At 38.8% G+C, this 12,611-nt stretch overlaps 1 protein-coding gene across 1 annotated transcript; it reads left to right on the top strand.

The window, feature by feature from the left end:
• The first annotated feature begins 1,829 nt into the window (after nt 1–1,829).
• LOC119739818 (DNA cross-link repair 1A protein-like) lies at nt 1,830–11,832 on the top strand. The gene is made up of 10 exons (XM_038214901.1): nt 1,830–2,589; nt 3,392–3,508; nt 3,791–5,467; nt 5,781–5,914; nt 6,155–6,273; nt 6,689–6,832; nt 7,357–7,502; nt 7,994–8,148; nt 8,580–8,721; nt 9,503–11,832. Exons 1-10 carry the CDS (start codon nt 1,947–1,949, stop codon nt 9,724–9,726), a joined length of 3,501 nt encoding a protein of 1,166 aa, XP_038070829.1. The 5' UTR covers nt 1,830–1,946; the 3' UTR covers nt 9,727–11,832.
• The last annotated feature ends 779 nt before the right edge of the window (nt 11,833–12,611 follow it).

The following is a 12,611-nucleotide window of genomic DNA, read 5'->3' as shown; positions in this document are numbered from 1 at the left end:
AATTCGTTATTACGGATTATTTAATTCGTTATTACGGATTACTAATTCGTTATAACGGATTATTTAATTCGTTATTACGGATTATTAATTCGTTATTACGGATTACTAATTCGTTATAACGGATTATTAATTCGTTATTACGGATTATTTAATTCGTTATTACGGATTACTAATTCGTTATTACGGATTATTTAATTCGTTATTACGGATTATTAATTCGTTATTACGAATTACTCATACGTTCTGAGTCATTACTCGGCAAGTATGGCACAGGAGTGCAAACGTTGTATGCAAAGATACGCCGCCTAGCGGCGCTATATACACAGGCCCCTGGTCACGTGCTCTCCACGTGTGAGAACATCAGACCTAATTCGTAATAACGAATTAATAATCCGTAATAACGAATTAAATAATCCGTAATAACGAATTAATAATCCGTAATAACGAATTAATAATTCGTAATAACGAATTAATAATCCGTAATAACGAATTAAATAATCCGTAATAACGAATTAATAATCCGTAATAACGAATTAATAATCCGTAATAACGAATTAATAATCCGTAATAACGAATTAAATAATCCGTTATAACGAATTAGTAATCCGTAATAACGAATTAAATAATCCGTAATAACGAATTAATAATCCGTTATAACGAATTAATAATCCGTAATAACGAATTAATAATCCGTTATAACGAATTAATAATCCGTAATAACGAATTACACAATCTGTAACATATATACTTGCAGTGGCGCTAATGGGCTTTCGTAAAAATTAGATCCGCAGCACCAACTTTCTTCCTCAGTGGTCCAAGTGGCATTTGCCGGCACACGCAACAACATTATGCACCTCAGTCTCCATGCTATCAATTGTCCCGATCCCCCTCGCTTTCCGATCCCACGTCTTGTGTCAGATTTGGTCACATTTTTCAAGTCCCGGGCCATTCACAAACATTGACGCACTATATGTAGAAAGGCAATCAGTTTAGTACACCACACCCATAAGTCGGAGATTGTTACTTACATTTTACCCCAGGGGTGGGGATTTTGTCACAGTGCCCACATCTTGGGTGGGGCAGCCGGGGGCGGGGCGAGGGGGGATAATCGAGAGGCGCATATTAATACAGAGAAACATAGGACACTTCTTTAATGGATAAGTCAACTTTTGAAATGAAGTAAAGTTTACTTGAAAATCTTAAATCCGCAACCCTTAACTCAAATCTCAACTTCCAAATCAATTATCAAGCACACAAAAATCGCTAACGCTAGTAGCTCCCTCAGATTTTACCAAAAAAAGAAAGAAAAGAAATCCCTCTCGAATGGGTGCAGGCCAATAAATAGGCCCGAAATTGCCCAAGCCGGCCAATCACGATTTGCATGCCCTCGAACTGACGAACTCTCCATTATTTTGTGGGCCATGAACTAATTGAGGGTTAAAAAAGAAGGGTGGAACACATGCACGACTAGACTGTACTGCAAGCTCGTATTTCTGTGATATTTCTGTACAAAATACAATATTTAGCAATGCAATGGCAGCACAGGCATTATTTTTCAAAAAGGCGATGGGCTACTGGACTACGTAGGGGTGATTACCTTTTGGATGGAATTTTCTCCTAAATGTTGTTGGTTAACTCCCAACAAATTGAACAGAAAATGAAAGATTATGAAATAAGCTTTAATTTGATGCGTGTCTCAAATACCTTTAATGGAGTTGTGGGTATTTTCTCTGAATTTCGGAAGTGGGCGTATTTATTACTTGGGTCTATGGCAGCCACGCCTACTCAAGCGGTACTCGTACTCCCACTTGAAAATGTACGTCTTGAGGGCGCTGTTCGTTACAACGAGCGCGCGGATTATTTGCAAAACTGGAAGCAGAATCAGTTCTCGTTCTCGGAAAAAAAATACGATATTTTTAACAGTTAAAGAAGATCCACTGTACAGAATGGATGAAAGCGACGATGACATATGGGAGTACAAGTCCCTGAAAAGAATGAAAAGATCAGAGAGTATCAGCAGTCAAAATTCATCACAACGACAGCCACCTTTGAAGAAACGACGACGTACTCCCCGATCCTCAACACAGCCCACCGTGTGCAGTGCACGGGGGAAAATGCTGGATTCCCGGCAAGTCGTGAAGTCGGAAAGGGATTCGTCAAACTCGGCACTTTCGACTTGGTCTAGCAGATCAAAAGGTGAAGAGACTCCAAAACGACCAATGTCGCAAATGAAATTTGAGTCATTTTCACCCTCAAGAAGCACTTTGCTGAGTTCTCCTGGTTCCACAACTCCACAATTGGAGAAAAATAAAAGCAACCGAGACGGAGTGGACAAAAAGAGGTCGAAACGTCGGGCAACCAAGTCAAGCTGCAAAGAACTTAAAGATGCAAAGAACACACAGATGAAGCCCAAGTGTTTGGTGAATGGTGTGAAGAAAACAGAAGTGAATGAAACTAGTTTGGAGAGGACTAGGAGAATATCTCATGGGTATTGTCCGTTCTGCCAGATGCCGTTTAGTGCTCTCATCATAGATTCACCAGAACGACATGTGACGGAGTGCCTATCCAAGCCACTCCTTGCCGAAAATGGTATATTCATGGAACTGTATTTGACCACTTGGTGACAAAATATAGGACTTAAATAATTTATCCCTTTATATAGGCTGAGGTCATTTCTGGTCTTATGGCCTGGAAGAACAGAAAAGAAAAGAAAGACTACACTGTACACAATTCACAAAATAACTCAATTGATCAAAACTGTTGATCAAAACTGTTTGGCTATCAATACTCGTAAAGGGTTTTTCCAAAACAGTAGGATAAAGATTGTAGAAAAGAGAATTTTGTTAAGTTACACCATGGAGGTAGCCATGGTTACACATATAACAACTTGATTGTTGAGGAACCTCAGAAGTGATTGCTTTTTCAAATGTAAGTAATAATTTATTAGGATCATGAAAATCGCAGAGCTTGCTGAGCTTGACTTGTGTGGAGTTGTGAGTATTTAACAAGGCCAGCCTAGCAGTCAAAATAAATCAAGTGAATGTTTTTAACAGTTGAGTGCTCCCTACCTTCATAAATGATAAAGCAGGATTGACTGGCTGTGATTGTTATGAAACCTGATATAGCCATGCTTTGACTGTAGGAGATTAATAAGCCTACCACTTGCCCGCTTTTGTCTGTTGATGGAATTTGACTAGTCACTGTGCCTATTGAAATATAATCTGAGTGTTGGTGACTTTCCTGTGTAATATAAAAGTCATTGCAGGGGAACAGGATTGACATTTTCACTGTCTGTGACTGATGAAATGAAAAACTTGTTTTTGAATTTGTAAACAATAACAGATAGTCCACAATCGCCTTGTACACTTACATATTAATTACTCTTCACCAGAGTGTCCTGATGGCATAGCCTGTGATGTGACGATTGAGGGGCACTACAGGAAATTCACACATTGCCTGCTGGCAGAGGCTAGAGCCAGGCTACCAAATGATGCCAGGAGCAAGATGGGTAATGATCATTGATGCGACTTAGTTAAAAATATTGTAACGAAATGGAGGAGAGGAAAGTCTATTGTCATGAAAGGGTACTGAAAGTTGTTTTGAGTCTGATAGTTGGAGTCGATGTCTGTAGTGTAAATTCTGAATCAAACAGGCTGAGTTTGAGTTAATACATTCAAGTTTGTTATATGATGTGCCTTGATGGAGTTTGACAGAAAATAATCTAGCTTTCTTTGTAAGAGAAAAACTCTTATGATTATTAATTAAAATTTACTCTGTTTCTTTCTTACAGAGTCGAAAACACAACATGATCATGAAGTGAGACAAAATGACGAGCAGCCAGAACCACAGTCATCCTCACAGAAGCCGTCAGATTCATCTCCCACGTCTGGCTTCACTAGTCTCAAGACCAGTGTTCTAAATCACGCAGCAACAAATCTACGTCCAAGTCATACAGTGACAAAAGCTGATGGGAAGTGTGTGGTTGAACATATCCCCGTTGCTGCTGTAAGAGAGTCTAGGATGCTAGCCTCATCACAGATTGGGAGTCTGAATTGCACACAAAAGAGCAAACCCAGTGACAGACCCGTTCATAATAACCGAAATGCAACTGTGCAGAAGTCTAAGCTAGTCTCTTTGCAGCTGAATGCGGAGTCTTTGGAGCATAACGATAACGAGGAAAGCCAATGCACTGCCAGTGACGAGGACATATTTGCTCACAGTGAACATCCATATTCAGACTTGTCTGATGTATGTTTGAAGAAAACTACACATGGTGCTTGTGAAGAACAGCCTGCAGATGTTGACAACGATGATGCACTGTCTAGTCTCAGTGAGATGTCAACTTCTATTCTTGAAGACCCTGGACCAGCTTGCCAAGAAGCACATCAACTTACTTCTGCGCCGATGTCACATTGTCCTCAGCCACTTTGCCAGCTCGAAAGCCACCACGCAAACTCGCCAGCCCCAACTCAAAATCAAACCAAAGATCTGCCATCAACTTGCCAAATGAAGACTTCCAATTTCCCGCTGAGTTTAACACCCAAGGGAAACAGACCAGCCCAAAACATGAATCTGGATTTTGATTGCTGCAGCCAGGTTGACATAAGCATCAAGGTCACGCCACGTGGAAAATTTAATGACACGAAACAGCAGTCTGGCAAGCTGTGTAGTACGCAGTCATTCTTCCAGATGAAAGCTAAGAAAGCCCGTCATATACAAGTCATGGTGGAGGAAACTCAAGACAGCGAGAGCTTCAATTCAGACATTGAAGATTCACCTGTCAGTGCTTCTCCCATTCCACCTCCTGCGGAAACAAACATGAAACAGTCACATGCAGCACAGGATCCAGATAAGCGATGCGATGACAGACACAGAGTGAAGGAGAATGGGTATAGTAGAGCAGACGAAAGTAACAGTGACTGTTTCATGGAGAATGACTTGATGCGAAACCACAATCCCACTCAAACGGCAACAACAGTAGACGAAGAAAGCTTATCAACCAAGAAACCCTTTATAAAACAAGAACCCAATCAAAGCCAAGAAAACAACTCTAAGAGAGCAACATCCTCTCAAGGAGGAGCCCTCTCACATTTCATACGTCCGTTGACTAGTGTCTTATCCAACGCCGTGCCTTCCAGCTCCCTCAAGCAATCTTCACTTGCATCCTTCTTCGGTTGGGGAGCCGTGAAGAAAGAAAAACTGTCCCAAGAACCAAAACAGGACACATCTTTCAACACAACTCAGACTGCAGCTGCCATGAACAAATTCCCTCAAAGTCATACCATGAACTCTGACCTCCGGGTCAGCCAAAGGTCGTCTACCAATAATTTCCAGGGTAAATCAAGAAGCGGACGTTGGGGTAATAAGGACATCTCTCAAGATGATGAGAACAACAGACAAACCCAGAGTCAGAATCAGAATCCTGGCAGTTACCAGAGACCGTGTCCTTTTTACAAGAAGATACAAGGCAAGAACTTAATCAACCATTCGGACAAATCAAATGCTCTATTTCTTAAAAAAAATTGATATGAAACTCAAATGTTCAATTTCCTTCTCTTAGATTTAAAAAAAAAAAATCTTCTTGCATGCTTTTGCCCTTTCCCAGCACAGCTACATACTCCCCTGCAAGAGGTACATGTATGTTGTCTGACGTGGCCATAAAATCATTGCTTTGAACAAACAAATGACCATGGGGCATCAAAATCATTCCAAAATTAATCTCTGGTATTATCATTTTGAAAATTATTCATTCAAAATTTCTTTCCCTCGACCCTAAATAGGAACTTCGTTTGTTGTGGATGCTTTTCGCTATGGTGATATCCCAGGATGCACTGCGTATTTCCTGAGCCACTTCCATTACGATCACTATGGAGGCTTGACGAGACACTTCCAACACCTCATCTACTGTAGTAAGGTATGTGTTGAGCCCCCCCCCCCCCCACTTGCCTCTCTCCACCCAGGAGTATGTAAATGGGTACCGGCATTAGCTGGGGAGTAGCCTGTGATGGACTGGCATCCCATCCAGGGGGAATAGGAATATTCTCAGTCATTTCATGCCAAGGAAACTGGAGATAAACACCAGCCTGATTGGCCAAATTGGCTCGTGACGCTGACAGACTTTGCTTTTTTTGTAAACTTGTATTTTGTTGTACAGATCACAGCAAACCTGGTCAAGACAAGGATCAAAGTGGCTGCTAAGTATCTGCGTCCGTTGCCGATGAACGAAGCCTGTGTGGTCAACGGAGTTGAAGTCACGTTACTGGAAGCAAACCAGTAAGTTCAAGCAAATTGAAAAAAAATTTAAAATTCAGGTGTAATCGTAAGGTATGCTCACATGTTTTAGGTTTGCATCGTCAGTAGTCAAGTCTGTCACAACACTTCCTTTCCCAAGTCAAGCCACAAGCTATTCAAATTAAGTGCGCCAAAGTCATTCCTTTATAATTGTTCATCCTGTTAACTAGCGACTGGACCAATGAATACACTTGCAATTTACTTATGGCCAGACACGTGACAGACAAAAACAAAGTTGTTGTAGCGTAGAATGCAAATTGTCCAATAATTTTACTTATTCCAATAAATTCATACAACTTTCCTTTCCTCAATGCATGGTGATGAATACATAAAAAGTTCCAACTTTCATCTCAGATATAAGATTTAAAACTAAGACTTAATGTGTTTACCTTTTCAGTTGCCCAGGAGCAGTTCTGTTTCTGTTTTGTCTGAACGACGGTCGAGTCTTTCTTCACACCGGTGATTTCCGAGCCGACCCTTCCATGGAAGAACTCCCTCAACTTCGCAGCCAGCGTATCGATCAACTCTTCCTGGACACCACGTAAATCTGACCATCTTTACCTCGAACTTAACTTCATCAGTTTTCTCTCTGATTTAAGGCAGACCGTTCTGGGTTTGGCCGTAAACCCCGCCCTCCTTTGGTCTTGTAACCGAGTTACCGTGGTCACCTGACCAAATGTCGTGATCTAATTGGTCGATGTGCTGTTTGATTGACAGGCCAGATGGGTCCATGACAACTATACTTCTGAAATAAAATCTCATGAAAACTCTGTACAGTGTGTCTCAAAAAAAAAGGTAGAAGTCAAACATTTTTTTCCGAGGAAACTATATTTTTTTGTTTTTTTTAAGAAAATAAATTGCCATGAGATGATAGAGTGTTTCTTTACCCTTGACAGGATTTTTGTTTACTCACACGTACGTACTTACGGCAAGGCTTGTACAGACTGTCAATATTTGTTTGGGCTACTTTTCAGTTTATCTGGTACAAATGCCTTTAATTAGATACCAGATAATCTGAAAATCTGCCACTATGGTGCAAATCCCACTCTTGTAATTTTTCTTCAGGTATTTGGATCCACAGTATGATTTCCCAACCCAGTCTGAAGTGATGGAATTTACCGCCCAAGTTGCAGTCAACGCAGTGAGACGCAATGACAGAACACTGCTAGTGTGTGGCACTTACACCATTGGCAAAGAGAAGATATTTATCGGTAATCAATGACTATTGATTATTGTATATCGATTATTAATTTCCTGTTTATTTTGCAGAACTTCACTGTCCAAAGTTGGTTAGTTTACTGTGTACCACGGATGGTATAAATGTTTATCCAATATTACAAAACACAATGTGAAAGTGACGATATAGAGTGAGCCAGCTCTTATGTGATGCTAAGTGAATGCACAAAACTGCGTTGATTCCCACGACATCAACTTGAAAAATTGATAATTGAGTCACTGTTTTTGCCAAAATAAAATGTTGAAAATGTTGAAAACTGGGGGAAAGGCAGATTGCTTAAGGTTGCAGAAGTCAATTTGAGCAATACAAAATATTGTAGAAACAGAGGGTCCTAAAGTACACTTTTACTGTTCCAATGAAACTTGGCTCTGTCTGTAAATTGGCCCATCCTTCCTTTTGTCGGATTTCTCATTTCCCCGTCAAACTCTGCGTCTACCGCCCTCTATCTCTCATCCTCTCTGACAGCCATTGCCAAAGCCCTCGGATGTAAAGTCTTCGTTGCTAAGGACAAGAAGAACATCCTGGACTGCTTGGAGGACAATCGTCTGCAATCCATGCTGACGCTGGATAAGAATGCCTCCAGACTTCATGTAGTTACCATGGCAACACTCACCCACCAAGTAAGACATTTCAATTTGTTATATTCTATTTTAATGGATATTTTATCAGATGGACAAAATCAGGTTGTAGATATTATTTCATATTTTTGTTTTGATTAGGGCTAAACGTCATGGTGCTGCTTACCACAGAATTCTGTGCTAACAGCGCTAGCAGCTAAAATTCTGCGCTTAACCTGTAAAGACAGAATCTTTTTTACAGGATGTATGCGGCGCATAAGCCAAAAATTCCTGGCTAGCGTGAAATATGCTTACTGTAAGCACGGAGTTTCCTGCTACAGTAGGCAGGCGTTTTTCGGAAGTTCAGCACAGCCATGAAATTGCCCCCAGATGGTTAATTAAAAAAGTCGCTATAATATTGTGTTGCATTTTTAGTTGCCTTGTTCATTGAACCTTGAAGTAATTGTTGTTTGTCTTTTGTATTACTTTGTCAGAAGTTGAAGGACTACTTGTCCAAGTTTTCTAGCCGCTACGATGCAGTTGTAGCTTTCAAGCCAACCGGTTGGACTCACAGTGAAAAGAAGACAAACTTACAGGACATCAAGCCAGCCAGGAGCGGCCCGGTATCCATTTATGGTAAACAAAAACAGAATATCAGGGCCCAATGTCATGGTTCTGCTTACCGTTAGCCAAAAAATCCACGTGGCAGAAAATTCCGTGAGTACGGTTAGCAAATTTAACAGGTTGTTGAGATATTTTGGCATTTGCATTTGTTCATCGCGTAATTAAGGATTTCATGCTTACTGGGTTAGCACAGAGTGGTGATTGTAAGCGCAGAATTCTGTGGTTAGCAGAGCCGTGAAATTGGGCCTTGGTCTCAGAAATAAATAACATAAATAAGAAATAAGTTTAAAAAATTTTTTTTAAATAAATAATTCACTGGAGTTTAGGACATAGGTTATACCATTATTTTGCCTGTGCATGGGTTGGAAATTAGGTTTTCTACAGATTTATAACAAAGATTAGTTGGAAGGAAAGTCTTATTCGAAGATTGAGGCAGTCATTTTTGATGATATGAGTACACACACGGCAATGTACGTTTGTTGGGTTTGCAAAAAGTTTGTGGTCTGTTATGAGAGTCAGGTTTGTGCAGTGCAATTTTCCTCACCTTCCACCTTTGTGACGTGAATTTGAATCCCCCAGGTGGACATATAAGTCCCTACATTATTCCATGTGGTTATTGCAGATAATGATTGGGGTTTCCTCTGACCTCGAAAACTGATTATTTCTATATCATCTTCTCTCAGGTTCTCCTCGATGTCAGTACAAGAAGTTGAAAATAATAAAAAGCAATTACCAAATACTGATCGTCAAGATAATGCATTGCAAGCTATTTCTGTGTATTGTTTTGCCGTAGGAGTTCCCTACAGTGAGCACAGCAGTTACAGCGAGCTGAGACGATTCGTTCAATTCATCCGTCCGAATCGCATCATACCGACCGTCAACGTTGGAAGTGCCAAGAGTAGAGACGCCATGAATGAGTACTTCAAGGCGTGGCTGAGCGAAGGATCAGGCTCGTCTCAAGACCCAAGAGCGACTCAAAAACAAGGCAATTCTAGCATCTTAAACTGGATCAAGTGATCACGCCAGTTGAAGAAGAAGATGGGTCTTCGCCTTGGCATTGCAAAAATTGTCAAACACTTACGTATGTGTGAGTAAAACCCTGTTTTGCACACGTAGCATTTCATATTGATGTTGATAGACTGATTTTGCAACCTTGTAAGAAACCATTCTTAATTGAGGTTGAGCAGGTCTTAATATGCGCAATACAAAAAAGATTTTGAGAATTGTCAGATTTACAGTTGTGTTTTGAAACTTGGGTTTTTTATAGTTAGGAAGAAAACCAGGTAAAACATTAAGCTGTGGGGCATTCTGGGGTATTCTGAGACTAGACGATGCTGTTGGGGACGTTGGTGTGGCTGTCCTTCTCCAAGTAGCAGAGAAGGAAATATTGTCAGAATGTTAATGGGTTATCACAATTTGCATGCAGTGGCCTGGAAGGTCCTTATGTTTCGCACTGCTAGTACAACTTTCTACACGTCAAAGCTTCATACTCACTCAATATGTTTTTTTCATCGATGGAAGCAAAATGTGCAGCGCAATTGTGAGCAGAATCAACCTATGATAAATTGGTATTTTGAGGTTTTGATTTTTTGAACACACGGTGCTATCCTGCTGCAAAGTCGAACTTTGTATTTTGTAAGTCATAATATGCAAATAAATCAAAAATGCTAATTTCAGTCAAATCAATTCATTATAATGCAAATGACTGTTTTGCTCAATGTCTTGTTATCGGAATAAATCTAAGAATAACTATATAACTATAACTTGAATTTATACAACTCTGGGAAGTTCCACTTTCTACTCACCCCCTGTGGAAATACAAGTGAATTTCATCATTTGTAAGCAATTTTTACTATTTTCTTTGTACTAAAATACTTATTTTTCTAGTTTAGCTCTAGCTTTAGTAATAGAACTTTTTTTTTCAGCTGTGTACTCCTGTTAATGTTTTGGTCAGAAATTCTCAAAATTTGTATCCATGAATGCAAATTATTTTCAGGGAGCCAACTAAGATCTCTCATTTAGTGTCTTTTTTGCAAAAACACACACATCCCAACTCATAAACGAAATGTCACTGAATGAAATGAATAAATCTACCTCATAAGTTGATTTAATTTTGTTCTGACAGTTATAAGTGCGAATCCTGAAAAGCAGGTTTAATAGGTACATGTTTGATTGAAGCAATACTTAAAATTCATCTGAATTCCCGCAGGAAAACAACACTGTGAGTTTGTTCTTGTTTAGACCATTGGAATGAGATGGAGAAAAATATTCTTATAAAAGAATGCTGACATAACTACATGTACATGTATAATGACGACTTTCTAGAAAGTGAAAAACAAATCTGAAAAGGTTAACACTTGGAGAGTTCCTTGTCAGCTGATAATCAGTCAAAATTTACAAGCACAAAACATTTAACCATCTAAATGTCCTGATTACATTAACAACTTGATTTGCTGTCTTTTAGTTTACGCCCACTGATATCCATGTCAAAAATCGGGGATAGTTCGCTGGCGATTCCGATCTGTACCAAAAAATGAAGCTACATATGCACTGGTTTCCGACCCCTCCAATCGAAAACCACTCCCATTCAATTTTTTTTAAAATAATCGCTTAAAAATATACAACTTTTTTCCCACATAGAAATTTTATATAAAATATATATTGATGCCATTCCTTTTTTTGTGAAAACCAAAACTAATATTTCATTTAGTAAAAAGTGTATATATGTCAATTAAATTAGAATTCTTTTTTTACAAATGTCTTGTTCGTGGAGTGGTAAGATGGCGGACGGTGCCTTCACTTTTAACAGCCAATGCTATCCAGATTTTTATGGAAATCAGTGTTTTAAGCTCAGAAAGCAAGTCATAGTTTAGCCCCTGAAGGAAATCAGGACTGTCATCTTTCCGATCTTATCTCAAATGGGATCAAAATGACTTTTTAACTATTTTTTTGTCAGGAGAGATTCTTAGAAATGATAATTACTTGGTGCTTAATTCAGCTTGTTTTGTTTGTTTAAAGGGAATGTACATCATTGGCTTTTGCTGTAAATGTCAGAAATGAACTATTTGAGGGATTAGTATAATAGATCAAATATTGTTACACTGACAAGTTTGAAGGTTTGTGTTCGAAAATGCTGGAAAACCAAGAAAAAAAAATGTTCAAGTAGTCTGGTTCCCTGACTCCACTAAAATGAAATGAATCAATTTATAGATGCCAGAAAATTGTAAGGTAAGGAAACCAATCTAGGTGGCTTGCACCCATTCATGAACATGTAACCAATAGCAAACAAAATTTGGACTGAAAAAAGATTGTAAATTTTGAGCAGAAGTTGAAAAATAGTTAAGTTTTTCCAACGGTGGTCGGCCGACCACCGTTGGAAATAAATACAAAATACCACTTTTCTTGAAAATGACTTCACACCAGGTACCATAATTTTACAGGATGCTGTAGACTTTCATTTATCAACATCCTAGTAAGGTATTTCGTAAAAATTGGCAGTTTTGTTTTCCGATGTTTGCAATTGTGGTATTTTCCCATTAATAGCAAATATCATACCATATTTTATCTGCTGAGAAATATATCTGTATCATTCATTAAAATAAATAATATGAAACAAAATATATTTCGGTTCAAGAATGTTTACTGTTCAAGGTAACTTAAACTTGGAAATGTGATTTGTTTTCCGATGTTTGCAAATGTTGTATTTGCAAATGTTGTATTTTCCCTTTAATAGTTGTATTTTCCCTTTAATGGCAGTTTTGTTTTCCGATGTTTGCAAATGTTGTATTTTCCCTTTAATAGCAAATCTCATACCATATTTTATCTGCTGAGAAATATATCTTTATCATTCATTAAAATAAATAAGATGAAACAAAATATATTTCGGTTGAAGAATGTTTACT

The sequence above is a fragment of the Patiria miniata genome, unplaced genomic scaffold (genome assembly GCF_015706575.1).
Source record: "Patiria miniata isolate m_02_andy unplaced genomic scaffold, ASM1570657v1 HiC_scaffold_4, whole genome shotgun sequence".
In the NCBI taxonomy this organism is placed as follows: Eukaryota; Metazoa; Echinodermata; class Asteroidea; order Valvatida; family Asterinidae; genus Patiria; species Patiria miniata.
Note: the sequence above shows the minus strand (reverse complement) of the source record. Positions and strands in the feature narration are given on the sequence as shown.